The sequence below is a fragment of the Pezoporus wallicus genome, unplaced genomic scaffold, assembly GCF_028554395.1.
Source record: "Pezoporus wallicus isolate ANWC-B61680 ecotype Strahan unplaced genomic scaffold, APGP_CSIRO_Pwel_v1 contig_913, whole genome shotgun sequence".
NCBI lineage: Eukaryota > Metazoa > Chordata > Aves > Psittaciformes > Psittacidae > Pezoporus > Pezoporus wallicus.
In genome coordinates, this window is record NW_026642934.1 from 27,094 (window position 1) to 44,005 (window position 16,912).

Sequence of the window (16,912 nt, forward strand, 5' to 3'; positions counted from 1 at the left end):
TAACTCACATCAGTAACCACCAGGTGGTTCTGGCAAAGTTTATTTTAGAAATTTCTTTTTCTCTATAGTTGCTAACAAAGCCTAACGTCCTTGAAGTTACTTATTTACAACCCTATTCTTCAATCAACCCCATTCTCCAAGGGAGAGGGGTGGAAGCGGCCTCTTCCCTCAGGCCCGATGCTATAGCAGCCGTTATCGTGGGGCTCAGCTGGGGCTGCCGATGTCGGTGCCTGAACGTTTGCCGCCGTTCGAATCCGCCTGGTAGCGCGGGAGAATCACGCTGCCCCGTTGCTCTACAGAAGAAGGCGGCTTAAGAGTATTATTTTTCCTTTGAGGATTTTGGTACAGGTAGCGGCTACCATCGCCCCCCGATCATTCAGGCGCCGCTTCAGGCAGCTACACGTCGCGCGCACGCTGGGCCTGGCGGAAAGGCCCGCCGAAGAGGTTCGGGAGGGCAGTGTTCTCTGGGGTTTATGGTGGTGTGGTTGTTTAGGTAGGACTATCATCCGCTGTCATCTGCTTCCGTACGGTATGGACGGTCCCGCCGCGCCTATTTTGCCTGGGGTAGTAGCTGTGGGTCCGAGTGCCGTGGGCCCCTAGGGTCTTGGCTTACGGGGGGTGGATCTGTGCCTGGTTCCCGGAGCCCGCCTGGGATGCTGGGCGGTGCTGGTCTGTGGGCCCGGCCAGGGCCTCGGTGAGGCTTGGGGCGTTGAAGCCCGGTTCCCCTGGCCTGCCGTCAGTGTGGAGCCCCCGTTCTCTCCCGTGTTAGCCTCGGAGCAAGGAATCGATTCCGGCATTCACCCTAAGCCGTTGTGGGTAGGTTTGGTTTGTGTTAAATGAAATGGCGACACGAGTGATGTGTAACGGCGTAGGATACCTCTAGAGGGATTATTCCCATGTTTTGTTTGGTTTCTGAACAACTAAAGCTGCAAGAGAAGTCATTAGCTCGGTGTCCTGCGCAGGCATGCTGCAGTAAGGAGCTCAGCAGCCTGGTCCTCTTTGAGAGAGCTTTTTGCTTCATAATAAATGCCACATAACTTCAGCTGGGTGGCGGGCAGTCTTCCAATGTGAGGTGATAGACAAGCAGGGGAGCAGTGGTTTTCTGTGCCTTATGGAAGCCTTTGGCTTTGCAGAGTATATATTTTTGGTCTACTTGTTACAGACTCAGTGGAGCTACGATAAAGTAGCACAAACCCGTTGCTAGCATGTTTCTCTACAACCTGACATTGCAGCGTGCTACTGGCATTAGCTATGCTATCCATGGCAATTTCTCAGGTAAGTTTCTCCTCCCTTCACATATCTAGGCTTGAGTGTTTTTGTGTTGTAGTGGAAAAAAGGTGTTTGTGTTTTATTTGGTTTGGTTGCTGAAGCTAGTTTGTTTCAGCATAGGTTTTTATTTCTATTTTTTACTGGTATATTGTCATTTGTTCTTGAGCTGTTGTAACTTGTGGAAGGATCAAGAGAAGTTTGGCTCAATTATCTATATATTTAATTTAGTATTTTTTCTGCTTTCCTGGTCTGTTAAAAGATGTTCAAACAATAGTGGCACTGAATGTAGTTAAGTTGCTTTGAATTCCTCCATAGGAATTGTAAAACTTGTTGGCATTTAGTAGTCATGAAGTTGTATCATCTTTCTTATAGTGCTTCTTAAAATTCAGTGTTCTGCTGCATTGTTGCTAACTCTTTGCCGTGTTTTGGGTTCTTTAGGAACCAAACAACAAGAAATTGTTGTTTCCCGGGGCAAGATCCTGGAGTTATTGCGCCCTGATCCTAACACAGGGAAGGTTCACACCCTGCTGACTGTGGAAGTGTTTGGAGTCATTTGCTCCCTCATGGCCTTCAGGCTGACAGGTGGCACCAAAGACTATATCATCGTAGGCAGTGATTCGGGACGTATTGTTATTCTGGAGTACCAGCCCTCAAAGAATGTGTTTGAGAAGATTCATCAGGAAACGTTTGGCAAGAGTGGATGTCGCAGAATCGTTCCAGGCCAGTACTTGGCTGTAGACCCAAAGGGCCGTGCAGTCATGATCAGTAAGTCAGTCTGTCAACTTGGTTTCACCGTACCTTTTTTTCCTCATGTCTTGTGGATGCTTATTTTGGAGAGAGTTTCTGCCAGGTGCAATTGGAAGTGTTTCTCAAGCAGTTTGTTAAGCTATAAGACATGTCAGAGAGAATGCAGGCATTCAGAATAGTTCTTGATGCTGATGGAATTGCACAAATGAATTCTAATGCTGGAAAGAGGCCATCTTTCTTGGCAGTGCACAGAGCCCCAGAGTGCCATGTCTGGGAGAGAAGTTGGGGTTGCATGCATCAGTGCTACTGTGTAGTCAGTCAGTTCCTGTAGCCTGAAATGCTGTTATGAGTTCCTGTCTCTTTTCTGAGATTTTTTTTTTTTTTTTTGGTGGGGGGGTGGTGTTGGTCATGTGTGTGTGTTTATAAGACTTGCCGCAAGGTGTCTTAGTGACTTGGTACATGAACTTCCTCAATTGCTGAAGCTAGCTTTGTGCAATGCTGCTTTCCTACATGCTGAAATCTTGTAGTGATAGGTACTTTAATAGTGCCTTTTTATGTTAGGAATATCGACAAATAATGTTTTTTTCTAACAAGTCTTGTTTTCATTGGTGAGGAGGTAGCAGAGTCACAGTTATGCCATTCATGTTGATAGTTGAATGGTTATGTTGTGGATACTGTGTATCATGCAGGAGTGGGTTTTCTTAGTTAAAATATTCCTGAGGAGAGGTCTTCTTGCCAAGTGACAAGAATAGTGAAACATCTGACTGTTTTCAATTTGGTTTTCCTTCCCTGCAGTCTGTCAGCACTCGTACAGTGAAATGAGTGAGTAAACCTGTTTGTAGCCATTGTAGATTGACTGTTAGGCTAGATGTACGTAGCTCAAAGGGTAAGGTTTTGTCTTTAAAGAGCTGGAGTTGGCATTTGTGCTTGCAGCCCAAAACATTTAAAATGAGACATTCAGAGTTAATCGGGACACAGAGATAAAAACTATTGGTGAGCTTCAGCAGAAGTAATGCTGACGTTCTTATGCAAGGTTGTGTATTGATACTGGACTGCAGGTATGGTCAGATTTGATCAGCAGGTGCTGTGCTTCAGGCACTGTTGTCCTTGCCTTGCAGGTGCAATTGAAAAGCAGAAGCTGGTGTATATCTTGAACAGAGATGCTGCTGCTCGTCTCACCATTTCTTCCCCGCTGGAAGCCCACAAGGCAAATACCTTGGTTTACCACGTGGTGGGAGTTGACGTGGGATTTGAAAACCCAATGTTTGCTTGTCTGGAAATGGATTATGAGGTGAGAAGAACTTGATCTCCCTTTGCTGTATTTTGAGCTTTGTCATTCCTCTCCTGTGATTAATCTGTCAGCGGAGGAAGGAAATGATGGCTGCTTTTGCTATCTGAGACAATTTTCATTTGTTACTGCCGTGGTTTAAGCCCAGCCGGCAACCCAGAACCATGCAGCCCCTTGCTCACTCCCCCCTTCTTCCCCCTGCTCCTGGAGAGATGGGGAGGAGAATTGAAAGAATGTAACTCCCACAGGTTGAAATCAGAACAGTCCAGTAACTAAGGTATAAAACAAACCACTACTGCTGCCACCAATAATAATAATAATGATAAGGGAAATAACAAGGTAAGAGAATACAACCACTCTCCACCTGCTGACCAATACCCAGCCCAACCTGAGCAGTGATCTAGCCCTTATTGGGTAACTGCCCCCAGTTTATATACTGGGCATGATGTGCTGTGGTATGGAATACCTCTTTGGCTAGTTTGGGTCAGGTGTCCTGTCCCTGCTTCCTCCTGGCTTCCCCTCCTCCTTGGCAGAGCATGAGACTCAGAAAGTCCTTGGTCAGAGGAAACATTACTGAGCAACAACTAAAAACGTCAGTGTTATCAGCGTTGTCCCCCGGCTGAAAGTCAAAACCACAGCACTGCACCAGTTACTAAGAAGGAGGAAAAATGACTGCTACTGCTGAACCCAGGACAGTACCCACCCCTTATTCCATACCATTCATGTCATGCTCAGATCTCACATTTTTCAATATACCATCACTCTTGTCTCGTGTGTGTATATATATATATACACATACACACACACACACAGAGCATTCCTTAGTGCATGGACCAATCCCTATAAAGCTGCTGAGTTCATGCTGTCCATGATGTTGGGCTCTATCTCTTGTAACAGTTTTTCAGAGCAGGAGAGGCTTTTTGCAGTGTTGGATTGTTGCATACTGATGACACAGTGGAACTTGTCTGGTTTCATCAAAGCTCATTCTTTGTTGGGATGATGGTCGGAGGGAAGTCAGAGCCAGTTCCTGATGACCTGAAGATATCTAGTTTGTGGTCTATAAAAGTGCTACATAGCAGGCAACAGCATACAATTGAGTTCATTAGCTGTTTTCCCCTAAATTCAAATTCCCTTGAGGTACACATCGCAATTACCCATCTGCCCGCATAACCCTCTAAGTATGTCCAGCTCTTTGAGCAAAAGCAATCCCACGAGCGGGTTTTCTTTTGCCTGAATCGGCAATAACCCAGACTGGTTGCCCCAGCACATCCTTTATGTGCACCCCAGGAACTTCATCCCCCTCTATGGTATGTAAAGGTTCTGACTGGGCTGCCCTGTTGGCAGATCCTCTGGTGTTGACCAACCAGGTGGCTTTTGGTAAATGTGTATCCCAAAGTTTGAAAGTCCCACCATCCATTGCTCTAAGTGTGGTTTTAAACAGCCCATTGTACCATTTGATTTTTCCCAGAGGCTGGTGCATGGTAGGGGATGTGATATACCCATTCAATGGACTATTTGGCCCAAGTGTCTGTTCTGGACCCAACACCCTGGACAACAGGGTTCTGGACACAACACCCAAGGTTGTTCTGGAAATGAGTCCCACTGTCTGACTCAGTTCTCTCTGGGGTTCCGTGTCACCACAAGACGTGTTTCTCAAGGCCCAGGATAGTGTTCCGGGCAGTGGTGTGGGGCACAGTAAATTTTTCCGGCCATCCAGTGGTTGCTTCCACCATGGTAAGCACATGGTGCGTGGGTTGGTGAGAGTGTGATATAGTCAGTCTGCCAGACTTCACCATATTTGTACTTCAGCCATCGTCCTCCATACCAAAGAGGCTTTAACCGTTTAGCTTGCTTTAATTGCAGCACGTTTCACAGTCATGAATAACCTGGGCAATAGTGTCCATTGTTAAGCCTACCCCTTGATCACGAGCCAGTCTCTGTGTTGCATCTCTGCCCTGATGGCCTGAGGTGTCATGGGCCCCCTGTGCCAAAAATAATTCACCCTTATGTTGCCATTCTAAGTCCATGTGATCCACTTCAATCTTAGCAGCTTTATCCACTTGTTGGTTGTTCTGGTGTTCCTCAGTGGCCTGACTCTTTGGTACATGAGCATCTACATGGCGTACCTTCACCACCAGGTTCTGCACCCAGGCAGCAATAACTTGCCACAGTGCAGCAGCCCAGATGGGTTTATCTCTGCACTGCCAATTACTCTGCTTCCATTGCTGCAGCCACCCCCACAGGGCATTTGCCACCATCCATGGGTCAGTATAGAGATAAAGTACTGACCACTTTTCTCGTACAGCAATGTCCAAGGCCAGCTGGATGGCTTTCACCTCTGCAGACTGACTCGATTCACCCTCTCCTTCAGCTATTTCTGCAACTTGTCATTGGGGACTCCATACAGCTGCCTTCCATCTCCGATGCTTCCCCACAATACAGCAGGGCCCATAAGTAAACAAGGCATACTGCTTTTCACTTTCTGACACTTTATTATATGGTGGGGCCTCCTCTGGTGACATTCCAAAATCTTTTTCCTCTTGCCATTCCATGATGAGGACTTGAATTCCTGGACGACTCCTATTAGAGCTCCTTGTGTAATTAGTGCAGCCCCCTTACTCCATGTAGTATCGGTTGCATGATGTGTAGAGGAGACGCTGCCTTTGAACATCCAGCCCAGCACGGGCAACTGGGGTGCCAGGAGAAGCTGTGCTTCAGTGCCAGTCACTTCTGAAGCAGCTTGAACCCCTTCATAGTCTGCCAGTATCTCTTTCTCAATTGGGGTACAGGTGGCCTCAGATCCTCTGTATTCCCGACTCCAAAAGCCGAGGGGTCAACCTCGAGTTTCCCCTGGAGCTTTCTTCCACAGGTTCCAGGGAGGACCATTCTCCCCAGCTGCAGCGTACAGTACATTCTTTATGTCTGGCCTGGTCATTCTTCTTCCGGGTCACGTGACAGAGAGGGCTTACAATCAAACTGTGATTTGGGATGTGCATTCTCCAGGACCCCACAACACCCAAGAAAGCTTGTGTTTCTTTTTCTTAGTTGGTGGAGACATTGCTGTTATCTTGTTGATCACATCTGTGGGGATCTGTCTACGTCCATCTTGCCATTTTATTCCCAAAAATTGAATCTCCTGTGCAGGTCCCTTGGCCTTACTCCATTTTATGGCAAAACCGGGTTTCAGAAGGGTTTGGATTTCCTCCCTTTCTCAAAAACTTCTTCCGCTGTATTGCCCCACAATATAATGTCATCAATGTATTGCAGGTGTTCTGGAGCTTGCCCCTGTTCCAGTGCTGTGTGGACCAGTACATGGCAGATGGTAGGGCTCTGTTTCAGTCCTGGAGCAGTCAGTTCCAAGTGTACTGGACTCCCCTCCAAGTAAAAGCAAACTGGCCTGCGTTCTGCTTCCCAAGGGATTGAGGAAAATGCATTGGCAATACCATTGTGGCATCCCTCTTTGCTGCCTTTGACTCCAGTTCATACTGAAGTTCTAGCATGTCCAGTACAACAGCACTCAATGGTGTGACTTCGTTCAGACCATGATAGTCTACTGTTAGTCTCTGCTCTCTGTTAGACTTTTGCACTGGCCATATGGGGCTATTAAAGGGTGAATGAGTCCTACTGATCACTCCTTGGCTGTCCAGTCTGTGGATCAGCTTATGGATGGGACTCAGGGAGTCTCGGTTGGTGCGGTATTGCCGCTGGTGCACTGTTGTGGTGGCGTTTGGCACTTGTTTTTCGACCTTCAGCAACCCTACAACAGAAGGATCCTCAGAGACGATGCAAGGTGGGCAGCTGCTCAGTTTCCTTCTTCTCCAAAGCAGCAATACCAAAAGCCCATTGGTACTCTTTTTGGTCTTTGAAGTACCCTCTCCTGAGACAGTCTATGCCAAGGATGGATGGAACCTCTGGACCAGTCACAGTGGAGTGCTTTTACCACTCCTTTACGGTCAGGCTGATTTCAGCCTCCAGTGCAGTCAACGCTTGGGATCCTCCTGGCACTGCAGAAATATTAAATGGGTTCCACCCCTTGATAGCTTGATGGCTTCAGGGTACACTGTGCACCGGTACCTACTAGAGCCTTATACTTCTGTGGGACTAATGTGCCAGGCCATCTGATCCACACAGTCCAGGAAACCTGATTGTCCCTCTCCTCCACCTGACTGGAGGCAGGTTCCCTCTAACAGTGATCACAGCACTGGTCACTTATGTATGGTAGACAGGGATTAGTCTTTTTTATCACAGGAGCTGGAGTAAAATCAGCTCTTCCACTCCATCTGGGAACCTGCTCACCAGAGACTGAAGCCGCTGCTCTCATGGGATGATCAGTCTTGGCCTTTGCTCTCCTCTTCAATTCACTCACCCATTCCTCCAAAGCTGAAGTAGGTTTACCATCCCACTTTGTCATGTCTTCTCCGTGATCCCTCAGGTAATACCTTAGTGTGGCCCATGATGTATACCTTCTATATCTTCTTTCTCGAGCAGTAGGACGCCTTTTGTTAATATCCTAGATGTGTGTTGCTGCACTTGGGGAGCTGGATAGATCATCTCTCAATTGGTTGAGGTCCTGGGACAGTTTTTCCACAGCTGAGATGATGGAAGGGGTGAGATTGTCTTCAAACTCTCAGTTTATGAATCATTTCATCCACTGTTGGTGGTACTATGTCATTCCAGGTTATTGCTGCCATTGAATGGCTATATGATGATGGTGCATTCTGTGTAAATTTTTGCCACATGGGTCATGTACATTCGACTTCATCTGGATCTGTGGGTATATCCTCGTTATTTGGCTTGATGTGATAGATGTGGCCGATTCCCTCAGAGACTGGATGCCTTTCTCTAAAGTAGTCCACTTGGCTGAGCGACTCATAACATCATCCTTGTATGGAAACCTTTCTTTCACAGCTGCCAAGAGCCACCTCTACAGGCTGAGGAACTGTTTCTCTCTTGTAATTGTTTTGTCAGTTCCCCCTTCCTTATCAAGTGATCCCAGCTGCTTGGCTTCCCTACCTTCTAGTTCATGACTGTCAGCCCCATTGTCCCAGCATTGGAGCAACCAGTTGATGATGTGCTCCCCTCCTTGATGGGTAAAATCTTTTTGCATATTCTGTAGCTCAATTGAGATCCAAGGTCAAGAAGTCGACTCTTCTTCCTCTAATTCATGTGATAATGACTCCAGATCAGATGCTGTCCCTGACAGTGAGTGCATTGTTTCTTTTTTGCTTTTCCCCTTACATACAGGGGCAACCTATTGGCATGAATTGGTCCTCTGGTTTAGCTGCAGTGATTATCACTGTGGTTGGAGTGGCTGCAGTGTCTTTTGTCAGGGTTTGGGTAGCTGCTGTACTTGTCACTGGGGCTGCTGTAGCTGCTGGGTTGGAGCTGGATTAGCTGCACTGTCTGTTGCGGTCGGAGTTTGAGTGGCTGCTGTACTTGTTGCCGGGGTCGGTGTAGCTGCTGTGGTTGGTGCTGGAGTAGCTGCGCTGTCTGTTGTGGTTGGAGTTTGAGTAGCTGTTGTTCTTGTCACTGGGGTTGGTGTAGCTGCTGTGGTTGGAGCTTGAGTCCAACTGCGCTGTCTTTTGCAGTCAGTTTGAGTAGCTGCTGTACTCGGAGTTAGAGTAGCTGTGTTGTCTGTTGCTTTGCTGTTGCATCCAGAGACATTTTTTTCCCTTTGAAGGTGCTGGATAGTGTCGAACAGGGCTCTGTAAGCATAGGCCAAGTCCCAGCATGTTGCCATGATTTGTCCTTCTCTGGTATGACCAGGATGACAACATACCTCATTTAAATGTTTTACTAATTTTTCTGGATTTTGCACTTGTTCACTGGTGAATTATAATGGTTTGGGTTGGAAAGGACCTTAAGATCATCTAGTTCCAACCTCCTTGCCATGGGCAAGGACACCTTCCACTAGACCATGTCCACCCAAGGCTCTGTCCAACCTGGCCTTGAGTACATCCAGGGATGAAGCATTAACGCTTCTTTGGGCAACCTGTGCCAGTGCCTCACCGCCCTTTTGGGTTTCATTCTAAAACTGTTTCTCTGTGTGTCAGCTTTGCTCCTCCTTTAGTACCTTTCTTGAAAGACACTGTCATGTTTTCTGTTTTAGGAAGCAGACAATGATCCAACAGGAGAAGCAGCAGCCAACACACAACAGACACTGACGTTTTATGAACTGGACTTGGGTTTGAACCATGTTGTTAGGAAATACAGTGAGCCTTTGGAAGAGCATGGCAACTTCCTCATAACAGGTACTGCCAACTGAACCACAAAGTTATTTTCCCATGGATCTACTTGGTTCTCATTCTCCAGGGAAACAGAATCACTATTCTGCATCTTGGGAGTTTTGTCCATGGTAGTCTGAACCATTAGTATTGATTTAAGGAACAGAACTTCATAACTCACAAAGAGTTATAAAGCAGGTGTGATTATTGCGGCACTGGGTGCGAGGGGGATCGCTTCTCCTAACTCGCACACCGAGAGCTCAACAAACTGGATATTTATTACACACCAACATACATATTCATTAGGTTCCCGAGAGTTTATAATTATATATAATTATATCCTGAGATGTTATAATTAGTTTAGGTACTTATTATCATAAGTCTTCTCCCTTTTGGTGCTTGTGCACTGCCCTCCGATGGTCATGGGCAGGGGTCTTCAGGATGAAGTAAGCAGTCTTCCTCACAGTGCACTTTTCACCCTTGGCACAGTTTCCCCAGCTGGCAACCTCAAGTCTTATAGAAACTAGTTGAAACAAATTCCTGTCAGACATTCATCTTCTTGAGGGAAAGGGGTCTCTGATTTTAAGCCAAGTGTTTCGGCTACTTATTCTATTCTGGGTTATAGCTTAACTGGCAAGAACAGGAACATACCTGTTCCCTATACTAAGTTAAGACAATCAATACATAGTTTGAAGAAAGCTCTTAACCCTTTCCTTAGTCTGTTACTATTCCTCGCATCACTATAAATTAATTGACCTTGGAGTTAGGTAATGAGTGATGGTTCATACATGGAAATGTGCAAGAATCCCTACATACAGCTGTGGTGTCCAAGTGCTCCCCATCTCTTCATTGAGATGTGTTCTGGATATTCTTTGGATTTTCAAGCTAAGAGATATTAACTAGATTGCACATAGCTGGGAGCAGATGAAAAAGCATGTATTTTTAGGTAATGTGTGGATGCTCTTGTACTCTCACGTGGGATTCCATCAGTTAATAGGTATTTGAAAGGCAGTAGATGAATCCATGGACTTAAAAGTCTGCTTACAAGGATTGGATACAAAGCCAGCCTAATGCCTTCAGCCTGGGAAACCACTGAACCACTACAGGTTCCTCTCCAAGCACAAGGGAAGCTAAGCAAGCATGAAGGAAGCTAAGCTATTTGAGCATTCTTGTGTGCTTGCCCTGTTGTTGCATCTTCTGTAGGCAGCTGTTGGACATCCAATACTGGACTGGATCTGACCACTACCACTATTTTGAGGATATTTTGTTATGTTGGCATCTCAATTGAAGCATTTTTAAAAAGTGCTCAAAATAATGAAAGATATGTCAGGAAACAATCTGGTGGATTTTTTTTGATAGCAAGCAAGCATGTCAGTAACCCCAGGGTTGCGTTTAACTGACAAGTTGCTAATGTGGTAATTTGGGCATGGTGTGGCTTTCTAGACAAGAATAAGCCAGGAAGCATAAGCCACTTGTCTGAAGCTTCGTCCTTTTTCTCCTTCCTGGTCTCCTAATTCCATCTGCCCTCTTGTCATGCCAACACAGGCAGCTGTTCTTGGTCTTTTGTCTTCTCCTTCAGTAAGAGCAGATTTGTTATGTGGGGTGATGGGGAGCACTGGAAGCTATATTGCTTTAAAGAAACCCAAAAGTATTCTGCAGGCAACAACTCAGATCTGTGGTAAAGGCTGTTCTCATAATATTTCTTCTGTGTGTTTCAGTTCCTGGTGGTTCTGATGGACCTAGCGGGGTGCTGATCTGTTCTGAAAACTATATTACTTACAAAAACTTTGGTGATCAGCCTGATATCAGATGCCCAATTCCCAGGAGACGGGTGAGACCCTCCTTTTTTTTAAGGTTAACTTTGTCAGTGCTCTGTGAATGCTTGGTATTTGCCTTTTGAGATTAAAAGGTGTCAGGGAGGCTTTAAAGTAGAAAAAAGAAGTAAAAAGTATGTCAGCCTCTCACCTACCTTACTGGCTGCATGTTATCCAGGAGGGAAGATGGAGGTGAGCATAGCCTGAAGTGATGAGCTTGGTTCATGTCTCATCTCTAATACTTATGTTGGAGATACTCCATAGACTCTGATCTGGTAGCGCTGTCAGTGTAACAATGGGATTATTTGAGATGGTCAGTCGTGGTTGCTGTGTGTGCACAGGTGAATTTGACAGCTGCTCTGTTGCATCTAAGACTGCTTCCTCCACCTTTGGTGTTGCAAATTGTTGTGTGCTTTGAACACCTGCCAAGGTTCAGGTGCTTGCAAAGGGCTGTATGTGGATTGCAGCCCTTTCCTCTGTGTTTGGCTTTGATCTGTGATAATTGTCTGGGGAGGGGAGGGCAAATAGGATAGATGGGGTGATGTTTTGGCAGAGTCTCTTGGAAATGTGCTTCCTTCTGAGGCAGACATGTACCATGGGTAATTATGGGTGCAATGGAGGAGATCTGCTTTGTGTTTAAAGCCTCCTCACATGCTGTCAGCACTTAAGGCACCTGAGGAATGGAAATACTTCAGTTGGTGAAATCGCATCTGCACTTGCCAGGTAGTTCCACCAATGACCTCTGCTTTCTTTCTTGACAGAATGACTTGGATGATCCGGAGAGGGGTATGATTTTTGTTTGCTCTGCTACACATAAGACTAAGTCCATGTTCTTCTTCCTGGCCCAGACAGAGCAGGGAGATATCTTCAAAATTACTCTGGAGACTGATGAAGACATGGTAAGCATTGCGTGAAGAGCAACAAAAGCATTTATGGAGAAGAGTCCTTAGTCAATTATTTTGATTTTCTGAAGTGATAAATATTTAGTTTTATGGGTTTATCTGTGTAATGGCACCTGGTTTATGTGATTTGTAATACAGTTGCACCTGCAGTTGTAACTGGTGTTCACTCATACAGAGACACAGCACAAGGTCTGCAACATCCTGTGAGAATTGCACTGCAGAGTCCCTTGGGCATATTTTAGATGTTCTGCAGGTAGTCCTCTCTTCAAAAGATGGGAAGTGTGGTCCATGAACCTGCTGGGGGGGGGATTTCAGAAACTAGTTCTGGGGGACTTAGTTTCTCTTGATCATAGTAGATGCTCTCTATTTCATCTCTTAATTGAATATTTACATGCTAAAATTGATCTTTTTTGCAAATAGAGGTAGAGCTGGTCTGTGAGTTGAAATCACAAGCTTGCAGTGGCTTGCTGCTGCTTGTCCTAGTATTTTGCAATGAAAAGATCTCTGCTGCAGTGAATCAGTTGATGTTTTTGAGTAAATGTTGAATGTTAGTTCTTCCTTCATTTAAACATGTCAGTTTGGTACAAGGGATGATTGTGTGCTATCTTTAAGTGGCTTAAGATCATTCTTGGAAGTTTCACCAGGGGCTGTTGCAACCATATGAAATGTAGAAATTTGTTCAAAACAGTTATTTCTTTACCTGTTGGGGAATGGCTGGTGTTCAGTGAAGCAATTTTTTTTTTTCTATTAGACAACTTGCTATTTTGCAGCTGGTGTGTTTTGTTGGATTTTGTTTTGTTTGTGGTTGTGTGTTTTGTTTGTTTTTGGGGGGTGTGTGTTTGTTTATTTGTTTGTTGGGGAGGGGGGGGTGTGTCCTCCAAACTGACTCAGTGTTACCAAAGCTGAAAGTCTTTGAATAAAACGGGCAACCTGACTTCTGCGTTCAGAATTGGCTGCTGGATTTTGTGATTCATAACCTTCTGCCCTAAACTACTGATGTGGTTAAACCTGGCCCACTCTCCTGCTTCCTTTCTTTGCAGAGCAGCTTTTTTAATTAAATCACACATGTACAACTCTAGTCCTTTGCTAGTACAGTCACATCTTCCTCTGCTTTCAGGTAACAGAGATTCGGCTGAAGTACTTTGACACTGTTCCCGTTGCTGCTGCCATGTGTGTGCTGAAAACGGGGTTTCTCTTTGTGGCATCTGAATTTGGAAACCAGTGAGTAAACAATTTGATGTCAGCATTTTTCCCCTTAAACAGACTGTTTCTGTTCAGGGCTGCAAACTGGCCCTTGAAATTACTGAATGCAGAAAGACACCACCTCTCTTTTAATGGGGTCTGTTCACATGGCTTGAGCAGAGCAGTTGGTTTAGACTATGGCAGGGAGATTTTCTTGTTTGAACCCAAATTAGGTATTGCAGTGCAGAAAACAAAAGATTACATTCTGTTGCAGTAGGTTTTTGAAGAATTGGGCAGTTGCAGTTCATATGGGGTCCACTGTATATCCAGATGAATTATATTTTAGTTTTATAGTTTTCATTGAACTTTTGTGTGTTGTGGCCCACTCAGAAGTAGATAGGGTTTGTTATTTGTAACTGTGGTCCTTTCCTTACCAGATGTGTACTTGAGGGCTTTCTCGATTCTCAGTTTGGTGTTCTAGGGTATGCAAACAGCACACCTTTGAAGATGGTTTAACAGTGTCTGAGTGGGGGATTCACAGGAATGGAGATCTGTACTTGTTTTTTTGTTTTGTTTTTTTTTTGGGGGGGAGGTTGTTTGGTGGTGGTTTTTTTTGTTTTGTTTTTTTTTCCCTGACTATATCTGCAGTCAGCCACCTGAGGGAGCTCCAGCCAGTTTACTGGAGTGACAACTGGGTTGTATAAACCAAGCTCTTGAAGCCATAGTCATTTGATCTTTATTAAAACCAGGAAGTAAACCAGTCTATATCTTGGGTGTTTTTTTGTTTTGTCATGTCTGTCCCCTTGTCTCCCCCCCCATTCCCCCTGAAATTTAACTTGATTATTGTGATATTTAAGTTCATAAAATGGAATAGGGAATGTGGTTTAAAATAGTGAGGTGGGAATATTCCAGTAAAAAAGATAACTGTAGAGTTGCGGTCTTAGCCATTGGCCTTGCTTTTGGCATCAGCTGTTGGTTGCTGTTTTGGCTCTAACATAAGAATTTTTGCAAGCCTCTGATTCCCTTTAGGTATTTTGTCACCAAGACAATCCTTAAGACTAAATTTCAATAGCTGTATAATATCAGGAAGAATTTCTCTCTGCTGCTTGAATATCTGTCTATACCGTACATGGAGAGGGCTACAATGAACATTGAATATGTCATTGCTCTTGCTCTCTGTCTCAAGTTACTTGTACCAGATAGCTCATCTGGGTGACGATGATGAGGAGCCAGAGTTTTCTTCTGCCATGCCTCTTGAGGAAGGAGATACGTTCTTTTTTCAGCCACGACTTCTCAAGAACGTGGTGCTGGTGGATGAGTTGGACAGTTTGTCTCCTATTCTGTGTTGTCAGGTATGTTGCCATCTGCAAGCTCTCATTCACTGCTTAAGTCTTTCTCATCTACAGAGGAGTTGATCATAGATGTATGAATTTTTTTCTTCAGAGTATTTGTGTGTAAGCAGAGTCACCAAAGCTACATGATCCTAGGTTTCCAGAAATACTGCCCTATAGTAAATGGTGGTAGAAAAGCAAGCCTGCTAAATCCTTAGGCCGCTGCCTAAGACTGGTACCTGGCCTGGCAGGCTTTTGATTCCTGAGGTGAAGAGTATATATCTGGACACAGGGTGTCAGCAGTCCTGTGCTGTCCCTCAGCTAACCATCAGACCAGTTCTCTGCTTGACTGGTGTCATGGTTTAAGCCCAGCCAGTAACTCAGAACCACGCAGCTGTTCGCTTACTCGCCACTTCTTACCCCCTCTCCCAGAGGAATGGAGAGGAGAATTGAAAGACTGTAATTCCCATAGAATAAGACCAGCCCAGTAATTAAGGTATAACACAAAACCACTACTGCTACCACCAATAATAATGATAACAGGATTAACAAGGGGAGAGAATACAATTGCTCACCACCTGCCGACCGATACTCAGCCTGACCTGAGCAGTGATCTGGACCTTCCAAGTAACTCCCCCCAGTTTCTATACTGCGCATTATGTGCTGTGGTATGGAATACCCCTTTGGCTATTTGGGGTTGGGTGTCCTGTCTCTGTTTCCTCCTGACTTCCCCTCTTCCCTGGCAGAGCATGAGACTGAGAATGTTCTTGATCAGAGTAAACATTACTGAGCAACAACTAAAAACATTGGTGTTATCAGCATTATTGCCAGGCTGAAAGACAAAAACACAGCACTGTACCAGTGTCCTGGGTTCAGCAGTAGCAGTCATTTTTCTCCTTCTTGGTAGCTGATGCAGTGCAGTGTTTTGACTTTCAGCTCGGGAACAGAGCTGATAGCGATGTTTTGGTTTGGCCAAGGACTTTGTGAGCCTCATGCTCTGCCAGGGAGGAGGGGAAGCCAGGAGGAAGCAGAGACAGGACACCTGACCCAAACTGACCAAAGAGGTATTCCATACCACAGCACGTCATGCCCAGGATGTAACTGGGAGTTAGCCGGAAGGGCTGGGAGACTGCAGGGTTGGAGGAGGTATCGGTCGGAGCTTGGTCGGGCTTGGGGGCGAGTTATCGGTCAGCTGGTGCTGAGGTGTTGTATTCTCTTCCCTTGTTATTTCCTTTATCATTATTATCATTGGTGGTAGCAGTAGTGATTTGTGTTATACCTTAGTTACTAAACTGTTCTTATCTCAACCCGTGGGAGTTGCATTCTTTTGATTCTCCTCTCCATCCCTCCGAGAGCAGGGGGAGGGCAAGAAAGGGGGGGAAGTGAGCGAACGAATTACCTGACTGGGTTTAAACCACGACAACCAGCTACTAAGAAGGAGAAAAAAAGTGACTGCTGCTGCTGAACCCAGGACATGGGGCAGGAGAGATGGTGTGTAGTGTTGGATTGTTGCCTGCTGATGACACTGATGAACTCATCTGGTCACTGCTGAGCTTGTCCGGTTTCATCAAAATTCATTCTTTGTTGGGGTGATGAGTGGAGGGAAGTCAGGGTCAGCTGATGGAGATTTGAGGACAGTTCTACTGCTGCTGGCTTTTCCCATTATTTCTCTGCCGATGATCATGACAGCACATACCTTCTTTTCAAAGCCCAGAGTGGAGATGGGCATGTAGCTGATAGACTATAGAAGTGTTAGCAGAAAACTGCATATAAGTGAGGTTATTGGCTGTTTTTCCCCAAAATTAAATCCCATTGAGGTACACACCTGACTTCCCACTCTTCCTGCAGTACCCAACAAGTATATCTGGGTCCCTGAGCAAAAGCAATCCCAGGAGTGGGTTTGCCTTTACCTGCAGCAGGAATAACCTAGACTGTCTTCCCCAGCAAGTTCTTTATGTGCACCACAGGAATTTTATCCCCCTCTACAGTACAGAAAAGTCCTGATTGGGCTGGGCCAGCCATGTTGACAGATCCCCTGGTGTAGTTTTTAACAGCCCATTGTACTGTTAGATTTTCTCAGAGGCTGGTGCATGGTAGGGGATGTGATATACCCACGCAATGCCATGCTCTTTGGCCCAAGTGTCTATAAGGTTGT

At 45.5% G+C, this 16,912-nt stretch overlaps 1 protein-coding gene across 4 annotated transcripts in view; it reads left to right on the forward strand.

Annotated features, from left to right (window-relative positions):
• The first annotated feature begins 605 nt into the window (after window positions 1-605).
• Window positions 606-16,912, forward strand: part of LOC130611955 (splicing factor 3B subunit 3-like) — a 58,607-nt gene continuing 42,300 nt past the window's right edge. The window contains exons 1-9 of one of the 4 annotated variants that reach the window (XM_057433220.1): window positions 606-816; window positions 1,163-1,275; window positions 1,708-2,034; window positions 3,135-3,307; window positions 9,414-9,555; window positions 11,247-11,359; window positions 12,104-12,241; window positions 13,362-13,465; window positions 14,613-14,778. In XM_057433220.1, coding sequence (XP_057289203.1) covers window positions 1,206-1,275; window positions 1,708-2,034; window positions 3,135-3,307; window positions 9,414-9,555; window positions 11,247-11,359; window positions 12,104-12,241; window positions 13,362-13,465; window positions 14,613-14,778 — 1,233 coding nt within the window. In that variant the 5' untranslated portion in view covers window positions 606-816; window positions 1,163-1,205. The remainder of the gene's footprint in view (window positions 817-1,162; window positions 1,276-1,707; window positions 2,035-3,134; window positions 3,308-9,413; window positions 9,556-11,246; window positions 11,360-12,103; window positions 12,242-13,361; window positions 13,466-14,612; window positions 14,779-16,912) is intronic. The other 3 variants (XM_057433219.1, XM_057433221.1, XM_057433222.1) reach the window with 3 other exon arrangements.